This window comes from Delphinus delphis, chromosome 6, assembly GCF_949987515.2.
Source record: "Delphinus delphis chromosome 6, mDelDel1.2, whole genome shotgun sequence".
NCBI lineage: Eukaryota > Metazoa > Chordata > Mammalia > Artiodactyla > Delphinidae > Delphinus > Delphinus delphis.
The window spans coordinates 105,190,540-105,210,178 of record NC_082688.1 but is presented as its reverse complement, the minus strand read 5'-3'; the positions used below and the strand labels follow the sequence as shown (position 1 = coordinate 105,210,178).

Sequence of the window (19,639 nt, the reverse complement as noted above, 5' to 3'; positions counted from 1 at the left end):
GTATAACAGATAAAACTTGAAATAGAACAATAAAACTCAGAGCAGAAATTAAATAGAAATTGAAAAGCAAACATATTTATGTTAATGATAATTGACTTGTTGGTTATGAGCTAAAGGCATACAACATTTTAAACTGTAAAGGAAGAAAAAATAAAATGAATAAAAGAGAAAGCAGTGCATTGCACCTGACTCAGAGAAATGTTATTGTATAGTAAAAATGGCAGCATTCACTAAATATATAGATTAAATGTAGCTTCCATTTACATCCTTAGAAAAACTTTTTTTTACAATTGAAGTCTAGTCATTCTAGCTTATTTTCAAATATTACAAAGTAAAAACTTTACAGCATTGAGGTGAGAACGAAAAACAGAAACAAAAAAACAGTGGACAGAATAGAGATTTCAGAAATATATTCAAACTACTAAAGGACTCAGGTGTTGAAAACCAAAGATAAGTTAAAGGCGAAAGGAGTTGCCTTTAATGAATTCTGCAAGGACATTTAGGAAAATGGACTCATGTTTTTGTCCCAGTTGTGCATAAGATCATTTTAGGACTATTTATGAAAACAGTATTTTCAGAGATCAGATTGGTTTGTCAACATAATAGCTATTCCTCAGAAGTGTGTCAGTATCAAAAGGAAAGCAACAGGGCTTCCCTAGTGGCGCAGTGGTTCAGAATCTGCCTGCCAATGCAGGGGACACAGGTTCGAGCCCTGGTCTGGGAAGATCCCACATGCCGTGGAGCAACTGGGCCCGTGAGCCACCATTACTGAGCCTGCGCGTCTGGAGCCTGTGCTCCGCAACAACACAGGCCGCGATAGTGAGAGGCCTGCGTACCACGATGAAGAGTGGCCCCCGCTTGCCACGACTAGAGAAAGCCCATGCACAGAAACGAAGACCCAACACAGCCATAAATAAATAAATACATACATTTTTTTAAAAAAAGGAAAGCAACAAAGAGAAAGGCAGAATATGGATAGTTGTTAAATCTGAGTAATGGGAGTTTACTGTACTAATTTTGCTTACCTGTATGTTTGAAATTTTCCATAATAAAACTTTTTTAAATGAAAGTAAGAGAATGAGAAATACATGTACTAAGTATAACTGATAAAAATTTTTACCCAAAAAATATAAACAATGCTTATATATGTTAAGCATATATAAGTTCTGAAACCAGATTTATTCAGTGGTAAAAAGAAATCAGCAGGCACATGAGGAAATATAGATAATAAATTATTACACAGAAAAATCTGCTTTGTTATTAAGTAGAAATAAAATTAACATGAAAGCACTGCTGTGTGCTTATTAAGCTAGAAAAAATAAAAATTGTGAAACCTTATGTTGGCTACAATATTCGCTTCTGTACTCAGTAGTAACTGTATCTTCCTGGAGGGAAAACTAGCAATAGAAAAATATTTGTAAAATTATTCATTCCCTTTACCTAGTCTTATGGGATACACAGATGTCTAAAACATTAGTGAATGCCACACAGAATAGAATCTCTTCTCTAAAATCCTGTAAACTTAGGTGCCCCCCCCAAAAAAAATATTTAGGTGACCTCTTCAGCCTCTTAATGATTTTATAACTATAGCAACCATGAGCACATACTGTGTGTCAGGTCCTGTATCTATTCATTTAGCCCTCACAACTTTAGGAGGGTAGCTTCTATTACTGCATCCTGCAGATAAGGAAGCTCAATCTTGGCGAAGTTAAGTAACTTTCCCCAAATCACACAGTAGTGAGCACAACCAAGATTTGAGCCTAGGCAGTCTTACTTCAAACTCCCTGCTTTAAATCATTGCTTCAAACTGCCTCTCAAAATTAATTCATTTATCAAGTAGTTGATTTCCTGTTTAGGGCCATTTAATTGCTCCTAGATAGCTGCTACTAACATGTACTAACATTATAGAGGCATTTTGGTGTAGATTCTAGATGGTTTTGACCATAATGCTGATGGGAATAAGCAGTGAGACAGATCTTCTGCTATATTCGTGATGACATTGTAAATAGGCACAGCCTTTTTTGGAAAGCATTTTGGCAGCATATTTCAAAAGCCATAAAATGCTCATATTTTTTGACCTAGTTAATGCCACTTCTGGGAATCCTCTGAAGAAACAGTCCAATATGGAAAAAGCCTTGAGCACTAAAGTTATCACCACAGCCATGTTTGTAATAAAGCAACTGAAAGCAGCCCTAAATGTTCAACAGTAAGAGAATAATTAAACAAGTGATGGTATATTTACTTAGGCAGCCAATAAAATGAAGTGATATGCAACATAGACAAAACACAGCCATGAATCTTAAAAGCAGCATACAGAGCAATAGGTGCACCAAAATTATAGCTTTTACAAATATGAAAAAAGACAGGGACTGTAGAAATGCTGTGGGTAATATTTTTCTTTCTGGTATTTTTCAAATTTTCTGTCATATTTATTTCTAATTGCAAAATTAAAATCACATGATTACTTAATGTTTTTGTGTATTAGTCCCTACCTCTCGCTAGATTATAATCTGCTTGGTGACTGTAGGCAGCATATTAGAAACGTGCAAAGAGTACCACTGGAGCCAGGGAAACTTCGGGAACCTTGCCAGGTGCCTCATTTACTGGTGACAGTTACTCTGTGTCTCAGCAGACTGAGTTGACCCACAAAGTGAGCAGTGCACTTTGGGAAGCACAAGTGGGATCTATGGAGTCAGGAGACCTTGCTGTGTGTCTTTGGCTCTCTCTTCTCAGACAAGCCCTTCAAACTGTGTAAAACTCAATTTCCTGATCCATAAAATTGGAGCTAGTGAGATCAAGGTCTGGCGCTCTTTCAGTAGATGCTCTGAAAATGTTTCTCCCATTCAGTTATGGCCCTTATAAAGTGTTCCTCACCTTTCTTTATCCTTGGACGATAAGAGCAAATGTAAAGTCTGTTGGCTAACTTCCTTTGCCTGAAATCTTTTGAGCAGAAGCTTTTACATGTCCATCTTCTGTCTTCTGCTGCAACTTGTTATCCATGATTTAAAGATGAAGATAAAAAAGATTTTGTCATTCAGTGTGAGTGGATAAATTTTCAGTTCTGTTTTAATCATATTTTTTTTTCTGATTATAAAAGTATGGTAAATGCTCATTGTCAAATGTTTGGAAAATGCAGAAAACTGAAAGGAGAAAATTACACCATAATCTTTAAACCCAGAAATAACCATTATATACATTTCATTTATTTTCTTTTTAGGTTTTTCTGAGTATCTGATTCTTTTCTTTATAAAGGGGAAGTATAGGAAAGTCCTCTGTCATGTTTGGGGCAGGTTTAACAGGGTGCTTTCTGTTCATTTTGAGATAGTTTTTCTTTAACAAATACGTAATTCTTAGATAGGGATAAAGACCAAGCTAGCAATAGGGAACCAGGTGGAGAAGGGTGGGATAGGAATAGCTCTGCTTTGATTAGTAGGAAAATTTTTCCCGTAGTTCTGATACCTATCAAAGAATGAACTTAGGTAAAGAATAATTACCCAAATCATGCTTCCTGGACTTTTTAGTATTTTTTTTGTTACTGTTTTCATTGTAAGTAACCATGTACCCTTTCAGGCCATGAGTTGTGAATTATGGATTGGGAAATATAATTATCTTTCACAAACTTGGAATAAAGAAGCTCGCAAGGGACTTCCCTGGCAGTCCAGTGGGTAGGGCTCTGTGCTTCCAGTGAGGGGCTATGAGTTCGATCCCTGCTCGGGGAACTAAGATCCCACAAGCCATGCAGTGCAGCCAAAAAAGAAGGTTGCAAAATACTCACAATTTCTTGGCTCCTGACCTTTTAGAACCTGCAGTTTTAAAAACTCATCAGTTCCTGTAATGTCTTCTGGAGAAAACTAGGAAATTTATCGAGTGACAGAACCAACGAGCAACGAAGACTTGGCGTGCGCTGCGGTGGCCATGTGGGGGCAAGCACTGATGTCGCACTACCCTGACTTGTGCTTAAATCCGAAAGAATGTGTCTGTCAGGAGATGGGAACCATTGACCCCTCCATCTTCTGGGCTTTGTTGTTCAAGGGAGGCTTCTACGGAATGAAGAAGAGAGAAGTGGGAGAAAAGGTCTTTTCTCTCTTCTTTCATTCATTGTCTTCAGAACAGCAGTCGAATTATGAAAGGTGACACAGGGTCCATCCCATATAAATAATTTTCATTGTGGCGTATTTGTCATCCCCACTCCATTGAGGAGGACCTGAGGGATGTTTGAGGTCAGTGTGCTGGTTTGCTTCATCACTCCCCTTTGAATACGCCTTTGTGGCTTGTGCCCCTTTGACTTCTGAGGACTGTGGCCACAGGCAAGAGGCTCTTGATTGGTTGGGAATGGGTGTCCCTCGCTCCTGCCTAGTGTCTGCACGTCAGGGAAGTCACTTGTCCTTTGGAGTCATTTCTTCTGACAAGGCTGAGCCATCACCCCCTTACTGATGCTTGTTTGTTAACCCTTCCCAAGCATTTCCTCTTGGAGGAAAGTCACCCGACTTATTTACAGAGGAGCAAACCTAACCTGTAGCACAGTTTGAGGTTCCAGCTTAGAATTTTATTGACTTTACACAGTACTTAGGTCTGACAGGATAGTGAGAATTTGCAAGTGTCATGTGAGGGTAGAGCAGAAAACTACAGCCAGGAAACCTTCTGTTTAGAATAACCTTGGCCCCTCCAAAACTCTACTTGCCTGAGATGTAAGTTGGTACCCCGCGAAGAACTGGGTATGATCTGAGATTTTTGAGGATGCTGAGTGCTAGGGGAAGTGGTATCCAGCACTGTAAAAGGGAGGAAGCCATATAGAAAGTTAGCTGAATTTACACAGTGCTCTAATGAGAGAAGATGATCAGCTTTATTTAATTCACTTTATTTTTTAGGCTTTTTCTGTAACTGATTATTGACAAAAGTGATTTGTTTGTTTGTTTGTTTTTCAGTATTGCCTGTCAGGGCACCCAACCTTACCATGCAATGTGCTCAAATTCAAATCAACCACCATTATGCTGGACTGTGGACTGGACATGACTTCCACCCTCAATTTCCTTCCTTTGCCACTTGTTCAAAGGTATGTGCTGATGCATCCGAGACAAAATGAGCTTTGGTTTGCTGAAAAACGGTACACAATAGCATCAAGATGACCACTACCTTGTGTGTTGTCCTAAGTTTACTTTGTTCCCTTAAAAATGTTCTTCATCAAAATAATTTCCTTTGGCTGGGTTGATGGAAAGTGTTGTATTGATTTATTGATTGACTTCTTTATTATAACTTCTTCTGAGCTTCTGTTAAATGTTCCTGCAACTACTCAGTGCAAGTGAGGTCATATATATTTCATCTTTCTTGCTAATTCATGTAGGAGCTGATAAATGGTCAACTGATGAGCCCCACGAATTGAATTTTAGAATCATTTAACTGCCTTTGCAGGGACTTGACATCATAGAGCCTGACATTTCTTTTTGATAGGTATCTATGCATTATTTTCATACTAGTCAGCTGTAGATATCATAGAATCTTACATGAAGCTGAAGTCCATGTCTTAAAGTAGACAGATTACCCCAGGCCTACAGGCAGCACTGTTTACTCTTACTAAGACCTTGTCTAGGAGATTGGTTTTCCAGCTTGCTGTTACCTAGAAGCAGCACTTTATAAAAGGAGTGGGTAACTTTTAGAAGCAGATATACTCCCAGCAGCAAAAAGTGATACCGCATGAAGGAGGGGAGACAGAAAAGCTATCTAAAGCAGATTTAAGAGCTTAAAAGCATAACGAGCTAGTTAAACCATCTAACGTATCTCATTCACTGCTGAAGACTTCACTGTGTGCAATGATTATTCATAATGATAACCCTGTGATCCATCTAGGAAAAGTAGAATTAAAAATCAACAATTGGGACTTCCCTGGTGGTGCAGTGGTTGAGAGGCCGCCTGCCGATGCAGAGGACACGGGTTCGTGTCCCGGTCCGGGAGGATCCCACATGCCGCGGAGCGGCTAGGCCCGTGATCCATGGCCGCTGAGCCTGTGCGTCTGGAGCCTGTGCTCCGCAACGGGAGGGGCCGCCCGCTACCGCAAAGGAAAAAAAAAAAAAAAAAATCAACGATTGCCTTTTTTCTAAGATAAGGGATACAGTAAGGTGATGGGGACAAGGTCAGAGTTAATTCCAGATTACATTTTATGCATAGCTGATAAAATTCAGTTATAATCACATCCAGCACTTAGAAATACTTTTACCATCCATAGATATTATCCAGAAGGGGAAAAAAATGTATTTATAGTTGATTTAGGAACTGTAGGTGTCATATATATTTCTCAACAAAAATGACTGCATGTTTTTTATTAAAATAGCCTGATATCATTGTCTGTTTCCTTCCAAAGCTTAAAATGTTCATTCACTCGGTGCTAAGAATCTGCAGTGTCCTAGACCAGGGGATACAGACATAAACAAGACAACTTTTCTTTCCTCATGGAATTTATAGTCTGTCAGAGGAGAAAGAATTACACAGTTGAAGATTTAATTATACTTGTGGTACAAAAAATAGCTATATACTTGTGATAATTACTAAAGAAAATAAAATACAGGGTATGCTGAGGGTTCCGAAATGGGGGCCTCCATGCTCTGCAGGGTCATGAATCATCTAGGTGTTCAAAACCTGAGTTGGGCACACAGTCCTAGCTACATGTTTTCCCTTTCCTGTTCATTCCTGTCTTTACCTAATTCTGTATTCTCAAGTGAATACAGAATCCACTTCTACTCTCTCTTCCCCTTGTCATTGTTTTTCTCTCAGAGGGAGGTTATACTAATGGGATGATTAACAGCCCATGGCAGTTCCTTACAAAAAATGTCTTCATTTGCTCAGGCCAGAAACCTTGGAGGTCCACTTGGCTAAAATAGTATCCCCAGTCCCTCTCTGTCCCCTCATCCTGCTTTATTTGTCTTCAGAGCACTTCGCATTACATCATATATACATACTTGGTTTATATATTGTCTTTCTTCTCCACTAAAAGGTAAGTTTTATAAGGGCAGAGATTTTGTTTGCTCTCCACTGTATTCCCAGTGCCTAAAAGAGTTCTTGGCATGCAGTAGCCGCTCCGTAAATATTTGTCATAGGAATGAATCCCTTTGTCTTCTCTGGATTTCAACTCTTCTCTCCTTCTGCATCATTTCGCTATTGTAATCTTTCCTTTATCTTGAATCTTTCCATCTTGACTCAGTCCTTCCCATTTAATTATGCTGTCACTTCTAACTTAAAATGTAAAAAAAAATAAATCTTTTTAACCTTCTCTCAACCCCACTTTCCCCTTCAGCATTCCTAACTCCTTCCCAGTTTGCTTTGCCCACACCAGCCACCAGAACATCTTTCAGTAAATCACGAATGACTTCCACGTCATTAGCTATAATACACATTTGTCATCCTCACCCTCAGCCACTCAGCATCACTCTCCTCCATGATAATACAGTCCTGGTTTTCGTTACTTCTCTGAATCTTTCTCTTCTATCTACGTTGGAGATTCATTTTCCTCTAACTGGTCATCACACATGAGAATTCTTTAGTATTCAGTGCTTGGCCACAGAGGCTCTACCAAGGGAATTTAATAAATGTTCAGAGGGACTTCCCTGGTGGCGCATTGGTTAAGAATCCGCCTGCCAAGGCAGGGACACGGGTTCAAGCCCTGGTCCGGGAAGATCCCACGTGCTGTGGGGCAACTAAGCCCGTGTGCCACAACTACTGAAGCCCTCGTGCCTAGAGCCCGTGCTCCGCAACAAGAGAAGCCACCGCAGTGAGAAGCATGCACACCACAACGAAGAGTAGCCCCCGCTCGCCGCAAGTAGGGAAAGCCCACGTGCAGCAGCAAAGACCCAACACAGCCCAAAATAAATAAATTTTAAAAAATAAAATAAAAGATAAATGCTCAGGGCCTCGATAACCATCCAGACAGTAACTTACAAATGTGTATTTTTCGTTAAGTTCCACATGTGAGTTCCACATTCATAATCATAAATCCAAAATGCCTACTCGGTTTCTCTCCTCAGATGTGCCTTTGAAAGCACTTCAGAACTCACCATATCCCAAACTGAGTTTATGATTAGACTTGGTCCAGAAGAGGAGAGTACACCCTCCCAGACCTGGTTTCCCCCCATGCTGCCCTATCTTAGGGAATGGCACCCTGTTATAAAAGCCAGAGAGCTGGGAGTTCACTTAGATGCCCCCTTCCTCGCTTCCCACATCCAACCTTTCATTAAGCATTGTCATTTTTACCTTCTAGATAGCTCTAGAATCCAGTTACTTCTCTTAAGTGCTACTGTGGTAGTCATCATCCTCTTTTACAGGCATTACTGGTAAAGCTTCCTAACCAGTTTCTTCAATTCTGTTCTTGCCCCTGTCTGAATCTAGAGTCTTCTTTTTGTGTAACTTTTTATTTTGAAATTGCTTCAGATTTACAGAAAAGTTGCAAGAATAGTTACAGACAATTCCCAGTTACTCTTACCAGTTACTAACATTTTATCACATTTGCTTTATCACTGCCTCTTTATGTTACATACGCATGTAGTTTTTTCTGACCCATTTGAAAGATAGACACCGTGCTCCTTTGCCACCTAAATACTTACGTGCCTGTCTTATAAGAAGGACATTCTCTTACATAACCACAGTACAATAAAGAAAATCAGTTAACTTAACGTCGATACTATACAAGTATCTGAGCTGTGTACCTTATGTACATTTCCCAAGTTATACCAGTTCATATTTCACTGTAATGCCTTTTATAGCAAGAAAGAAAAATAACTTACTGGTCTAGGATCCAATCCAGATCACACATCGCATTTGGTCGCGTCTTTAATCTCCTTTAATCTGGAAGAGTTTCAGTCTCTATGTCTTTCACGACCTTGCCATTTTTAGGAGTGCAGGCCAATTATTTTATATAACATCTTTCAATATGGGTTTGTCTCACGTTTCCTCATAATTAGGTTGGGGTTACTATTTTCGGTAGGAATACCACACAAATGATGGTACGTGTTATCAGAAGGCACTTGATGTCAATTTTCTCCAGAATCACCTTTTAGAAATACAGATCTAATGTTGTCTTTCACCTGTTTAAGACCTTTCAGTGGTTTTTCCATTGCTTTTAAATTTATTTATTTATTATTTTTGGCTGCGTTGGGTCTTCGTTGCTGTGTGCGGGCTTTCTCTAGTTGCGGCGAGCAGGGGCTACTCTTCTTTGCGGTGCGCGGGCTTCTCATTCCGGTGGCTTCTCTTGTTGCAGAGCACGGGCTCTAGGCGGGTGGGCTTCAGTAGTTGTGGCACACAGGCTTAGTTGCTCCGCGGCATATGGAATCTTCCCAGACCAGGGCTCAAACCCGTGTTCCCTGCATTGGCAGGCAGATTCTTAACCACTGTGCCACCAGGGAAGTCCCTTCCATTGCTGTTAGGATAAATACCAAGTCAGTCTTGGTACATTAGGCTTTATGCCTCTCTTCTAGTATCTTGCTCTTTTCTTTTCTTTCAGTTTCAAAGAAGTCTTATCTCCTGCCTGGGAGCAGTCACACAGATTGTTCCTTCAGCCAGGAAGGCTCTTCACCCCTCCCTGAACCCACCTTCCCTCAGCCTATTTAGCAGGAGCTCCTCTCTCAGATCATTTATGACTCCAGTTTCTATATGGGAAGGACAGAGAGAAGGCATTTTAGTTGGTTGAGGGGGAGGGTATATATAGGACCCTCCTTGAAATTTCATTTGGATAACCTTTTTTTTTTTTTTTTAAGATATCCATGCCAAAGCCTGGTGAGAATGGTTGGAGGAAAGTCCTGGGCCTTGTAGCTGTCTTCTTTCTTTATTCCCTCCAGACCTTGCCCCTTGACACAGTTTCCCCTTGACTCTGCTACCATCCAGATGTCAGCTCGTTCTTCAGAGACTCAAGAAGAACTGCTGCCTTGATGCTGCCTAGACGAGTCCCTGTTAGGAGACTTTGTGGTGCCTTGTGCGCTGTGTGCTGCCTCATCATTCATAACAGCTTGTTCTCTGTGTGATTACTTGATCTGTCTGTCTTCCCTAACCCCTCAGGAGGACAGGCGCGTTTTGCTCATGGTCGTATCACCAGCAGCTGAGTGCTCGACACATAAATCAAGATTCATTAATGAATGAGTGAAGATGAATACCTTATCCTCCTTCAGTACTTCACCAAATGATGAGGTTGTTTCCTGTCCCTCTTTCTGGAAAATCGCCCTCTGTCTTCACCTCGTAACTCCTGTTCCCTCTCAGATTTTGTAATCATTAGGAACAAAGTAATAAATCTCTTCCTCTTTGGTAGCTTAAAGTTTGCTAACTCTTCATGGTTTAGTCATTAACTTGTTGGTCCCCAGTAACAAAATATTTTCATCTCTGTAGTCAGCATCCATTTGCCATCTGATGACGCATTTGTGTGCCCCTTTATCATTGGCACTGTTGTTAAAACATGGTCTTGCTCTCCTTTGAGCATTCAGTACCATCTACTAGCAATTTCTTAAATCCAGAATAACTACAGATACTTCATAGAAGGCTTTGACGTTATAAAAAAATGTTTAGCAAGAGTGAAAACCACAATACCTGAAATTTTTACTTAAAAAAATTTTTTTTCATAAGCAGTGTACCATTTCTTCTTTTGTTTTTTAATTTTGCTGCACCAGGTCTTGGTTGTGGCACGCGGGATCTTTTTTTTTCAGTTTTAGCATGCAGGCTGTTAGTTGCAGTATGCGGGATCTAGTTCCCTGACCAGGGATCAAACCTGGGCCCCCTACGTTGGGAGTGCAGAGTCTTAACCACTGGACCACCAGGGAAGTCCCATAAGCAGTGTACCATTTCTAATCACTTGATGAGGACAAAACTAATTGAATCGGTCATCTGTAATTTGGAGGTTGACTTGTGTGTGTCTGATGGAGAACAGACAGGATGCATGTCCTTTGATCTAGTTCGCTTTGTAAAGGGAAGTGGATATTTACAACTTCTTTTAGAGAGTTAGTGTGCATGAAATGAGAACAGTATTCGGATTGTCTTGTCATTACACTTTTATTAGAATGCTTGGTTTTTTAATCTGATCTGGTAGTAAATAATATTTTTTAAGAAGTAAGAAGTCTATAAGTGAAGGTATATATGTGACTGAAATGAGATGGGAATTAAACAGCTAATGGTAATAGAGTATTTTTCTGGGAAAGCTCCCAGAGTTTTAAAAAAAGTTTTTCAGGTATAATTTATGCCAACCAAACTTGATTCTCCTAGTAGTAATTTTCATTCTCAAGAATGAAATCCAAAAATTCTCACTTTTTGATTAATAAAGGGAAAATGTAAACAGAGAATCTAGGTAAGGGGTATGCGGGACATCATTGTACTTACATTCTTACAGCTTTTCTATTAGCTAGTAATTATGTCAAAATTAAAAGTTACCCCTTAAATTCTCACTTTTTTTCTAAAATTAGATGCATGTATATTTTATTCAGGTTTTTAATCTTTCCTAGAAGATTGACAAATATTCACATATCTATGTTTCAATTTGACTTTCGTACCTACCACCTAATTACAAAGTCAGAATTTGATAAACTTATTTTAGAGAGAGGATCCAGTACTATACGTTAACTTGGTTTCTGATTATAGAGTCTTTTAGTTCCACGCCCATACTTTGCCTTTAATTTTTACTTCACAGACTAATTTTGTGTTGAAGTGCTAAATCCTTCTGCCATCCAACTTGTACTTCTGTGTGCTTTTCTTCATGTATCACCTTGATCGTTAAGTTTTTCTTTTTACCAGCATTTTTTTTTCTCCTGAGTTATTTGCATTTTCAACCTCCAGTATTGGTCAACCAATAGCACACAGTTAAATCCTGAGCTTACCAGAGTGAATGATTTCTGATTCAGACTTCTTTAATGTAATGTATATATGAAATTAACCTCACCTTCTAGAAATTACTCACTTAGGTATGTATTTCATAACGCTTAGGAAAACTAGCTTCATTTTCCGGAATTGGAAACTCAAGCCACAGGTAACAAGTTGACTAATTCATTTATAAGCAATGAATCCAGAAGGTGGACTCAAGCAGAATTCAGGTTTTTATTTGTGGTGAATTCTGGCTGGTAGGCAGCTTAAGTGCTCTTGTCAGACACCTGACCCCTCTGAGTCTGTTTTGTCATCCACAATATAATGGTCCCATTCGGCCTTCCCCTCAGGCTTGTTGTCAAACACAAGCAAGGTGAAGTCGGGGCCAGTGATGGGAAAACTGTACAGTGCTCTAGTGTCTCATCATTCTTTTTTCTCTTTATTATTCTGCATAGCATTCTTTTAATTTTCCCAATTTAGCGCAAAACTATTTGGCTTTTTAATGTTCCACTGCCACTAATTCTTAAGCTTGATACCACATGGTTATTTTTCGTCTTTTTGATTAGTATTTTGGGTAGGCATTGCTGCCAGTAATTTCAAACTGTTTTTCACTTTATGGAGCCAGTACAGTCACCATGAAATCACTGAGGATTATAATCTATTTAGGATAATTTAATCTTTTGTTTTGCAGTCCCAGGCTGTCTAATCTTCCTGGCTGGTCCCTAAAGGATGGAAATGCTTTCTTGGACAAGGTAATGATTAGCTGAAGTGTATCTACACCCACTGGAAAGCCATCTTGTCATACCGGAGCCACCCGATAATAATGTGACTGATGGGCTCATTATTTCCCCTGTGTCTTCTCCCTGAAAAATCCCATGTAAAGTCTTCAGTACTTGGTAATTATTGTTTTTAAGAGCCTTTTAAGGAGTCTCAGTGTTCAGGTACAGATCCAGTTTTCTCATGTGTAAAATCTAAGAACTTCTGCTGCAAATACATTTTACCACCACAAAAAGAAAACTATTATTTTTAGAATTGCAATGAGAGTTTCAGTGGTGATGCTTATTAGAGAATTCCATCTAGCTCGTTTCTTCTTTTTTTTTTTTTAAAGATTTTCTTTTAATGTGGACCATCCCCAAAGTCTCTATTGAATTTGTTACAATACTGCCTTTTCTTGGTTTTTTGGCCCCGAGGCATACGGGATCCCAGCTCCCTGACCAGGGACCGAACCGCACCCCGCCCCCCATCAGAAGGTGAAGTCCCAACCACTGGACCACCAAGGAAGTCCCTAGCTCATTTCATTTTGAGGCTGTACTGACTCTCCACCTGTAAGGAGTGAACTTTTTTTTTTTTTAATAACTTTAAAATCCCCCCAGACATTGTGAGTTTTAAATTGCTCTGTCAGGGGTCAAATCAGCTAGGGCTTTGTAAAAAGTCTGAGTCTTATTCTTTGGGTGATAAGAGGCCACCAAGGGTTGCAGCGGGCAGTGTCTTCCTCTGCTCAGACTGCTTTGGCTGCCATGTGGAGAACAGACTGAGGAGCTGAGTGTTTAACTGCCGGGCAGTGTGCTCTTGGGGGAGTGGGTGGGAAGCATGTTTTCAGGTAAATATGAACAAAGGGCCTTCCAGACTATGATCTGTGATCCTGGTAGCCTGGAGTGGACACTCCTATAGGTTGTGAGAAAACAACATAGTTCTAGGAATCTAGGATTTGGGGTCCTGTTATGACTTTAATCACTAACTAGGCCTAAAGTAAATGACTCAAATTACTTTTTTTTTCAAGGCTATTAAATTTTTAACATTAGATTATCTTCACAATAATTCCTTCCTCAGATCAGTTTTTAGGCATTTAACGTATACGTGAGAGACCCGAGATACAAAAAAATGTTAAAACTATAATCTAGTCAAATTTTCTCCTGAAAAAAATCAGAGGGTAAAGGAAGATTAAAAACTGTCAAGCTTATCTATGCCATTCTTAGGCCTCCAAATCATTCTTCCTCTCCCCAGTTTCAGAATTGAAAGACTGAATAAGTGTAAGCATCCTTAAAATGATTCATCTGAATTGGATAAGGCATTTCCTTCTTGTAATTGGTATTGTTAAATAAAGAGGTGCTCTTTTTACAGAATTAACTCCTGTACCTACACCCCAACCTCGAGTGCAAGCCAAATGCATGATTTGAAACCAGATTTCCCTCATAGCTAACTGTAAAAATTATGTGACAATCAAGAATCTGTGCACTTGATGAAATTTCAGCCTAACTCTCTGCTGGCTGTAAATCATTGTTCCCTGGGAAAGGCTCAGAAGCATCCCATTACCTGTGCATTGTGAGCAAAATGACTTGCATGTCTGTGTGGGAGCATTTCATTAGGAGGGAGTGGTGAATAAAATAGAGTAACATTGTAAGTGCGTGGAATGGCAAATATGCTGCTCCAGGCCAGGAAGGATGAGAGCCTCAGAGGAGGCTCTGTCATGTGAGGTACACATACCCTGGTACATGGCAATATGGCGAAGGAGATTACATAGTCAATTTAAGGCCAGGCAGCGCTTATAAATTTCCCATGATTTGTCTTTAATCATTTTTAACCTCATCCTAGGGGAGCTAGGAGTCTTCTTCCATTAAACATAATTGCTCATTTGTTTTTAGCTGGCAGGTACATTGTAATTAAGGATGGTTTTCAGGGCTTCCCTGGTGGCATAGTGGTTGAGAGTCTGCCTGCCGATGCAGGGGACACGGGTTCGTGCCCCGGTCCGGGAGGATCCCACATGCCGCGGAGCGGCTGGGCCCCTGAGCCATGGCCGCCGAGCCTGCGCGTCCGGAGCCTGTGCTCCGCAACGGGAGAGACCACAACAGTGAGAGGCCCGCGTACTGCAGAGAAAAGGAAAAGGAAAGGAAAAAAAGAATGGTTTTCAGTCTCTTTTTGGCTCAGCGCTCTACTGGTTAAATGGTACTCATATAAGGAGAGGAACCAGAGTTTACAGTGGAAGGCAAGGGGAGGAAATATTCTATCAAGGTCCTGATAGGAGACTTGTAAAATTCAAAAGGAAAATAACATACAGTTAATACCTTATTTTCAGGTAAAGATTGAGAGTAAAATCATTCAGACTCCAGTGTATAAATATAGGTACATATATATGAATATATAGAAATTTATGTTTGGTGACTAATGAAAACACAATGGAACAAAGTTCTAACAGTATTTTTCTCTTTCCAGAAAGAGGAAACTGTCAACCAAAATCTATCTTTTAGTGGTTTCATTATAGAGTGATAGATAGCTTTAACTTTGGAGCAAAAACTCCTGCACAGAGTTCAGTATAAAGTGTCATCAAGGGAAGGCAGCAACTCTGGTGGCCTCCTGGGGGCATTGTAGCAGACTCTGTTGGTGGCCCACTCCTGTCTCTTCAGTGTCCTATGTCATAAATCCAGCTGCCAATACCTGTATGGCTTTGCCTGACAGTTTTTTCCTAAAGCTGCCCCAAATGCACGAGTTGCTATATAAATATCCCAGGTCCCTTGCCCCTGAGTGGAATAACTCCCAGGTATTCTTAGAGTTTCCCCATGGGAGTGACTCCCTGTTGCCCACAGTGGTATGTAGCTCTGTAACATATTCGTTATCGGTCACCTGCTTTTCCCTTTATTTATCACTTGCCCTTCCTCCTGCTGGGTTTTTTGTTGTTCGTTTGTTTGTTTGTTTTTAGCACCTCCCTTATAAGCTTTCACACACCCTTTCTCAGGATCTGTTTGTGAAAGAATCCAAAGTAAGACAGGCACATTAAATACTGTAGGTCACGGGCAGAGTGGGAGCTGCACTAAATTCTCTCTCTTTATAAGTACACTTTTTTCTTTTGAATGGTGGTGGTGGTGGTGGTTTAATCCCTACCCTGTACTCTTCATCTCCCTCCTTATTTGCCCCTCAAACCTTGGTAGGAGGAGAAAGGGGCTCTAAATCATTTGTCTATGCCCTGGACTCCTAACCTAATTGCAGAACAAAATCGCTGGAGGTGCTTGTTATAAACACAGGTTCCATGGCCTCATCCTTAGTTTCTCACCCTTTAGATCTTAGGTAGGGCCCAGGAATCTACTTCCATCAGTGTTCCAGATCATTCTGGTATTGCTGGTATGGTCCATCTAACAATTATTTGGAAAGCTTTGGGTCATGAGTTATGGAAGCAGCATGTGTCCACACATGGCTTCCTTGAAGAGGCATCAAGAAATGTGCATTCAAGTCCTGAGTCAGCCACCAGCCAGCATTTTTTTAATCCTAAATAAAACATTTAGCCTCCCTGAGCTTAAACAATGAACAGTTGGCCTAAATAAGCTTCCAGCTTCCCTCCAACTCCAGCAATCTGTGATATTTCATGGAAAGTTTGGTTTGGGGATGAAATTTCTTTGGCGCTGTATCTATTGGATATTACTTCCTAGAATTTTTTCTTTTCATGTCTTTTAGGAGCTAAAGGAGTGCTCAGGTCATGTATTTGTGGATTCTGTGCCCGAATTCTGCCTACCAGAGGTAAGATTAAAGTGAATCTTGTTGTAGAAACAAAGCGTATCTTATCATCTCTCAAACTGAAATCAGGAAATAATTTTCAGGGGCTTAGCTTCCTGTTTTCAAATTGAAATGGATCTGTTATTCTAGGCACTTCGTTTTACAGCTAAAATATCATTTAGGAGCTTTTTATATTGTCTGTAAATCACTGAAGTCACTCTCTTCTTCCCGTCCCTAGCTTTTTCTATAATCCACATTGACAGTCACACTGGAGCATAGTTTTGAGCAAGGTAAAGAAATATCTCAAGCCTTTTAATTTTGTAATTACAGTCATCCCTCGGTATCTGCGGGGGATTGGTTCCAGGAGCCCCTGTGGATACCAAAATCCACGGATACTCAAGCACTTTATATAAAATGATGGAGTGCAATGGATAGAGGTTTCACAGCCACAGATACAGAAGGCCGACTGGATAATGCCTGTGTCTTAGGTTAGCCATACTTTTTCTAGTCTTGGGTAATTGGGAGTTGCTGTTATCTAGCCAGTATAGTAAACTGTAAAAATTCTTGCTGACTTGAAATGACATATGGAATATTGCTTGAAATTCATGGATTCTGAACTGAGTCATGGATATCTGTCGCTTACATATTATCATCACAGTGAGACTTGTTCTAAGTGTTTGAGTCCAGTTTCATTGTTTTAAAGGAAACAAAGATCAGTTTGCATTAGTCTTAAAGGAAACTAATCTCAGCTGACAGGCCTAATCCCCAGAGTGGCCTAGATGGAGTTCTCAGCTCACAGATGAAGTATAGGGAAGCCAGTAGCCAGTCCAGGGTTCCTGAGGAAATCAATAAGAAGCTACCATTCTATTCTTTCCGTGTGCCCAGGGGATGTCAGTGCCTGTCGAAAATACTTTCACATTTCAGTGCCAGAGAAAAAAGAAATTGGGAGTGCTGTGTCCCTTATTTTTGTCCTTTCTTCCTCTCTCTCCTTCCATTTCTACAACTTCCTTTGACATCCTTTAGATAAACTTTTTTTTTTTCTCTTTTTGAAGTAGGTGATGTGCCCTTTTAGGACACCAGAGTGAAAGAGAGGAAGAAAAACAAAGAAGGACGTGGTAATTGAAACTGGCAAATAAGGGAGAGTTTGAGGTAAACTAGTAGGAACAAGTGTGAAGGTAGACAGTTATTGAGAATCCTGAGCTCTCCCTAACTGCTAATAAAATCTTTTTCGTGATCTTCATTTGTCATTTAGGAGTTGGTGGGGCAGTTCCCCATCTGTTCAAAGATTCCTAGTCGTAGGTGCTACATTTATTGTCAGTTTACTGCCTGTGGCACTGACTGCTGCAGCCTTCAGCTTGTGGCCCTCAGTGGAGGATACCTGGCTTGGAGTTCTGGTGACTTTCTGACTTGCTCCATCAACTACTAAGCTTTGAAATTAAACAGTCACCGTTTTACAGTTCACCTTTGCCAAGCTAAAGCAGCACTGTTATATTTAGGGTTCTAAGGCCATATAGGTTTTTTCAACTAGTGTCATAATTTGTGGTTTATGACAAGTTATTAGTAGTCACTATTTTAAGGGAAACCAGGGCATTGTATGATCAGGAGAAAATATGAGAGTTGTTGAATTAGGAGAGAGGGACTGACTACGCTGTCCAATCTTGGCTGACTTGTGGCTGAGCCAGGCAGAACTGAAGTCCCAGTCCTCGTGGAATCTATAATCCAGTGCAGCTACCTTAAATATCTTTGTATTCCCCCAAAGTCTACGCTGTAGACTGTGCATAAAGTCTAGGACAGTATAGTAAGCAACCAATAAATTATGATTGTTTTGACCCAATTCATGGTCTGTAGAACCCAAGTGTCTGTATATAAAAGTTTAAAATTAAAATAGTCTTTATGGGATTTCACTAAGTGAAAGTATGCAAGTAAACATATAGATGTAAATGTATAAACATAGTTTGGGTGTTAAATTTATTTCTCAGGGGAAAATTTTTTATGTAGGCACTCTTGATATATATACAAGCAGAAAATATATATATATATATTTTTTTTTTTTTTTTCTCCCCAGCTGTCCTCACCAAATTTCTTATCATTCTAGACTCTATGGGTTGTTTCTTAAATAGTAAAGAGAAATTTCAAATATTCCTACCCAGTTTCTGTATAGGTAGAAGGAAGGTAGGGATGCTTTTGGGTTTTACTGTTGCTTCAACTCTTCTTCCCTTGTTTTCTTCTGGACGTATCACTCTGCTACTATGTCTTCATCTTCTCATTTGTTTAAAAATGCTTCTAGAGAGTTGGTGGGGAATAGGACCAGCAGGATGTCCCATGACCCTTTGTTATGTGAGGATATTGTCTTGGAAGTGCAGTACACGGCATGGGGTTAAGTTATGTCCTTAGACATTTTATTCACACAGATTGCCATTGCCCCGGCGGTGAGCAGCTTCTGACCTCTAATCTCCACACTGTCCTCAGGAGCTGATTATGCCTTGGCGGCTTTATTAAATCAACTTACTTTACACATAAAGTCACCAACCAGAAGATACCCACAGCCAAAATGGCACACTGTCTCTGTTATTTGCAAAGAGGGCACAGACATCTTTGTTACTTCTACTCCGTGGGGGACATAGTAGCTCTGTGACCCATTCTGCTAACTAAAACTCTTTCTTGAGTTACCCCATGCTGTCCGTACGGAACCATACAGTTTCCACGGGGTAAGTTCCGTGAGGGAGAGCTCAGAGACTAAGATGATGTCTCTGAACCGCTGCATCTCACTTTTCTCCACAGAGGGTGCTGCTTATAACGATGCAGTCCTCCAACAACAGTGCGCCAAGGCCTGTTATGTCCTGGCTGCCACAGCGGGGAGGGGACAGAGCTGAGTCACACGGGACTCTTGAGCTCAGAGACATTCAGTTTTGGGGGGACAAAATGATAACTTTGAGCTGCCTGCCTTTGTACAGAATAATAACTGCCACGAGAGGGATATTCATAAAGCGCCTTGACAGTTCAGAGGAAGAAGTGGTTTCTTTCGTCTGGGCAAATAAGGAAGGCTTAGTGGGAGAAGAGAATTGAGCCTTAAAAGGCAGGTAGGACTTAAATTTATGGAAAAAAAGTTCCCTTCTACTAAAAGAGTTTTCATAAAAATTTACCAAACATGGGTAGCATTTTTTTCTCACCTGCCAACCTGTCTTTTCCCTTTTCATATGACCTTAATAATGGAGTGAAGGGTAGAGCGGGGGTTGTGATTAGGGTAGAACACAAGAGTATAACCTCCTCTTATGACTCTGCCACTACGTTTGCGGGGGGCTCTATACCCAACACTAGTGGTCAGAAGTTACTCCAAAAA

General features: G+C 40.3%; 1 protein-coding gene across 1 annotated transcript in view; it reads left to right on the top strand.

Moving 5' to 3' along the window:
- INTS9 (integrator complex subunit 9) overlaps positions 1–19,639 on the top strand; it is a 111,416-nt gene that overhangs the window by 26,918 nt on the left and 64,859 nt on the right. Inside the window, exons 2-4 of the mRNA XM_060015240.1 lie at positions 4,926–5,053; positions 12,509–12,569; positions 16,261–16,323. Coding sequence (XP_059871223.1) covers positions 4,926–5,053; positions 12,509–12,569; positions 16,261–16,323 — 252 coding nt within the window. The remainder of the gene's footprint in view (positions 1–4,925; positions 5,054–12,508; positions 12,570–16,260; positions 16,324–19,639) is intronic.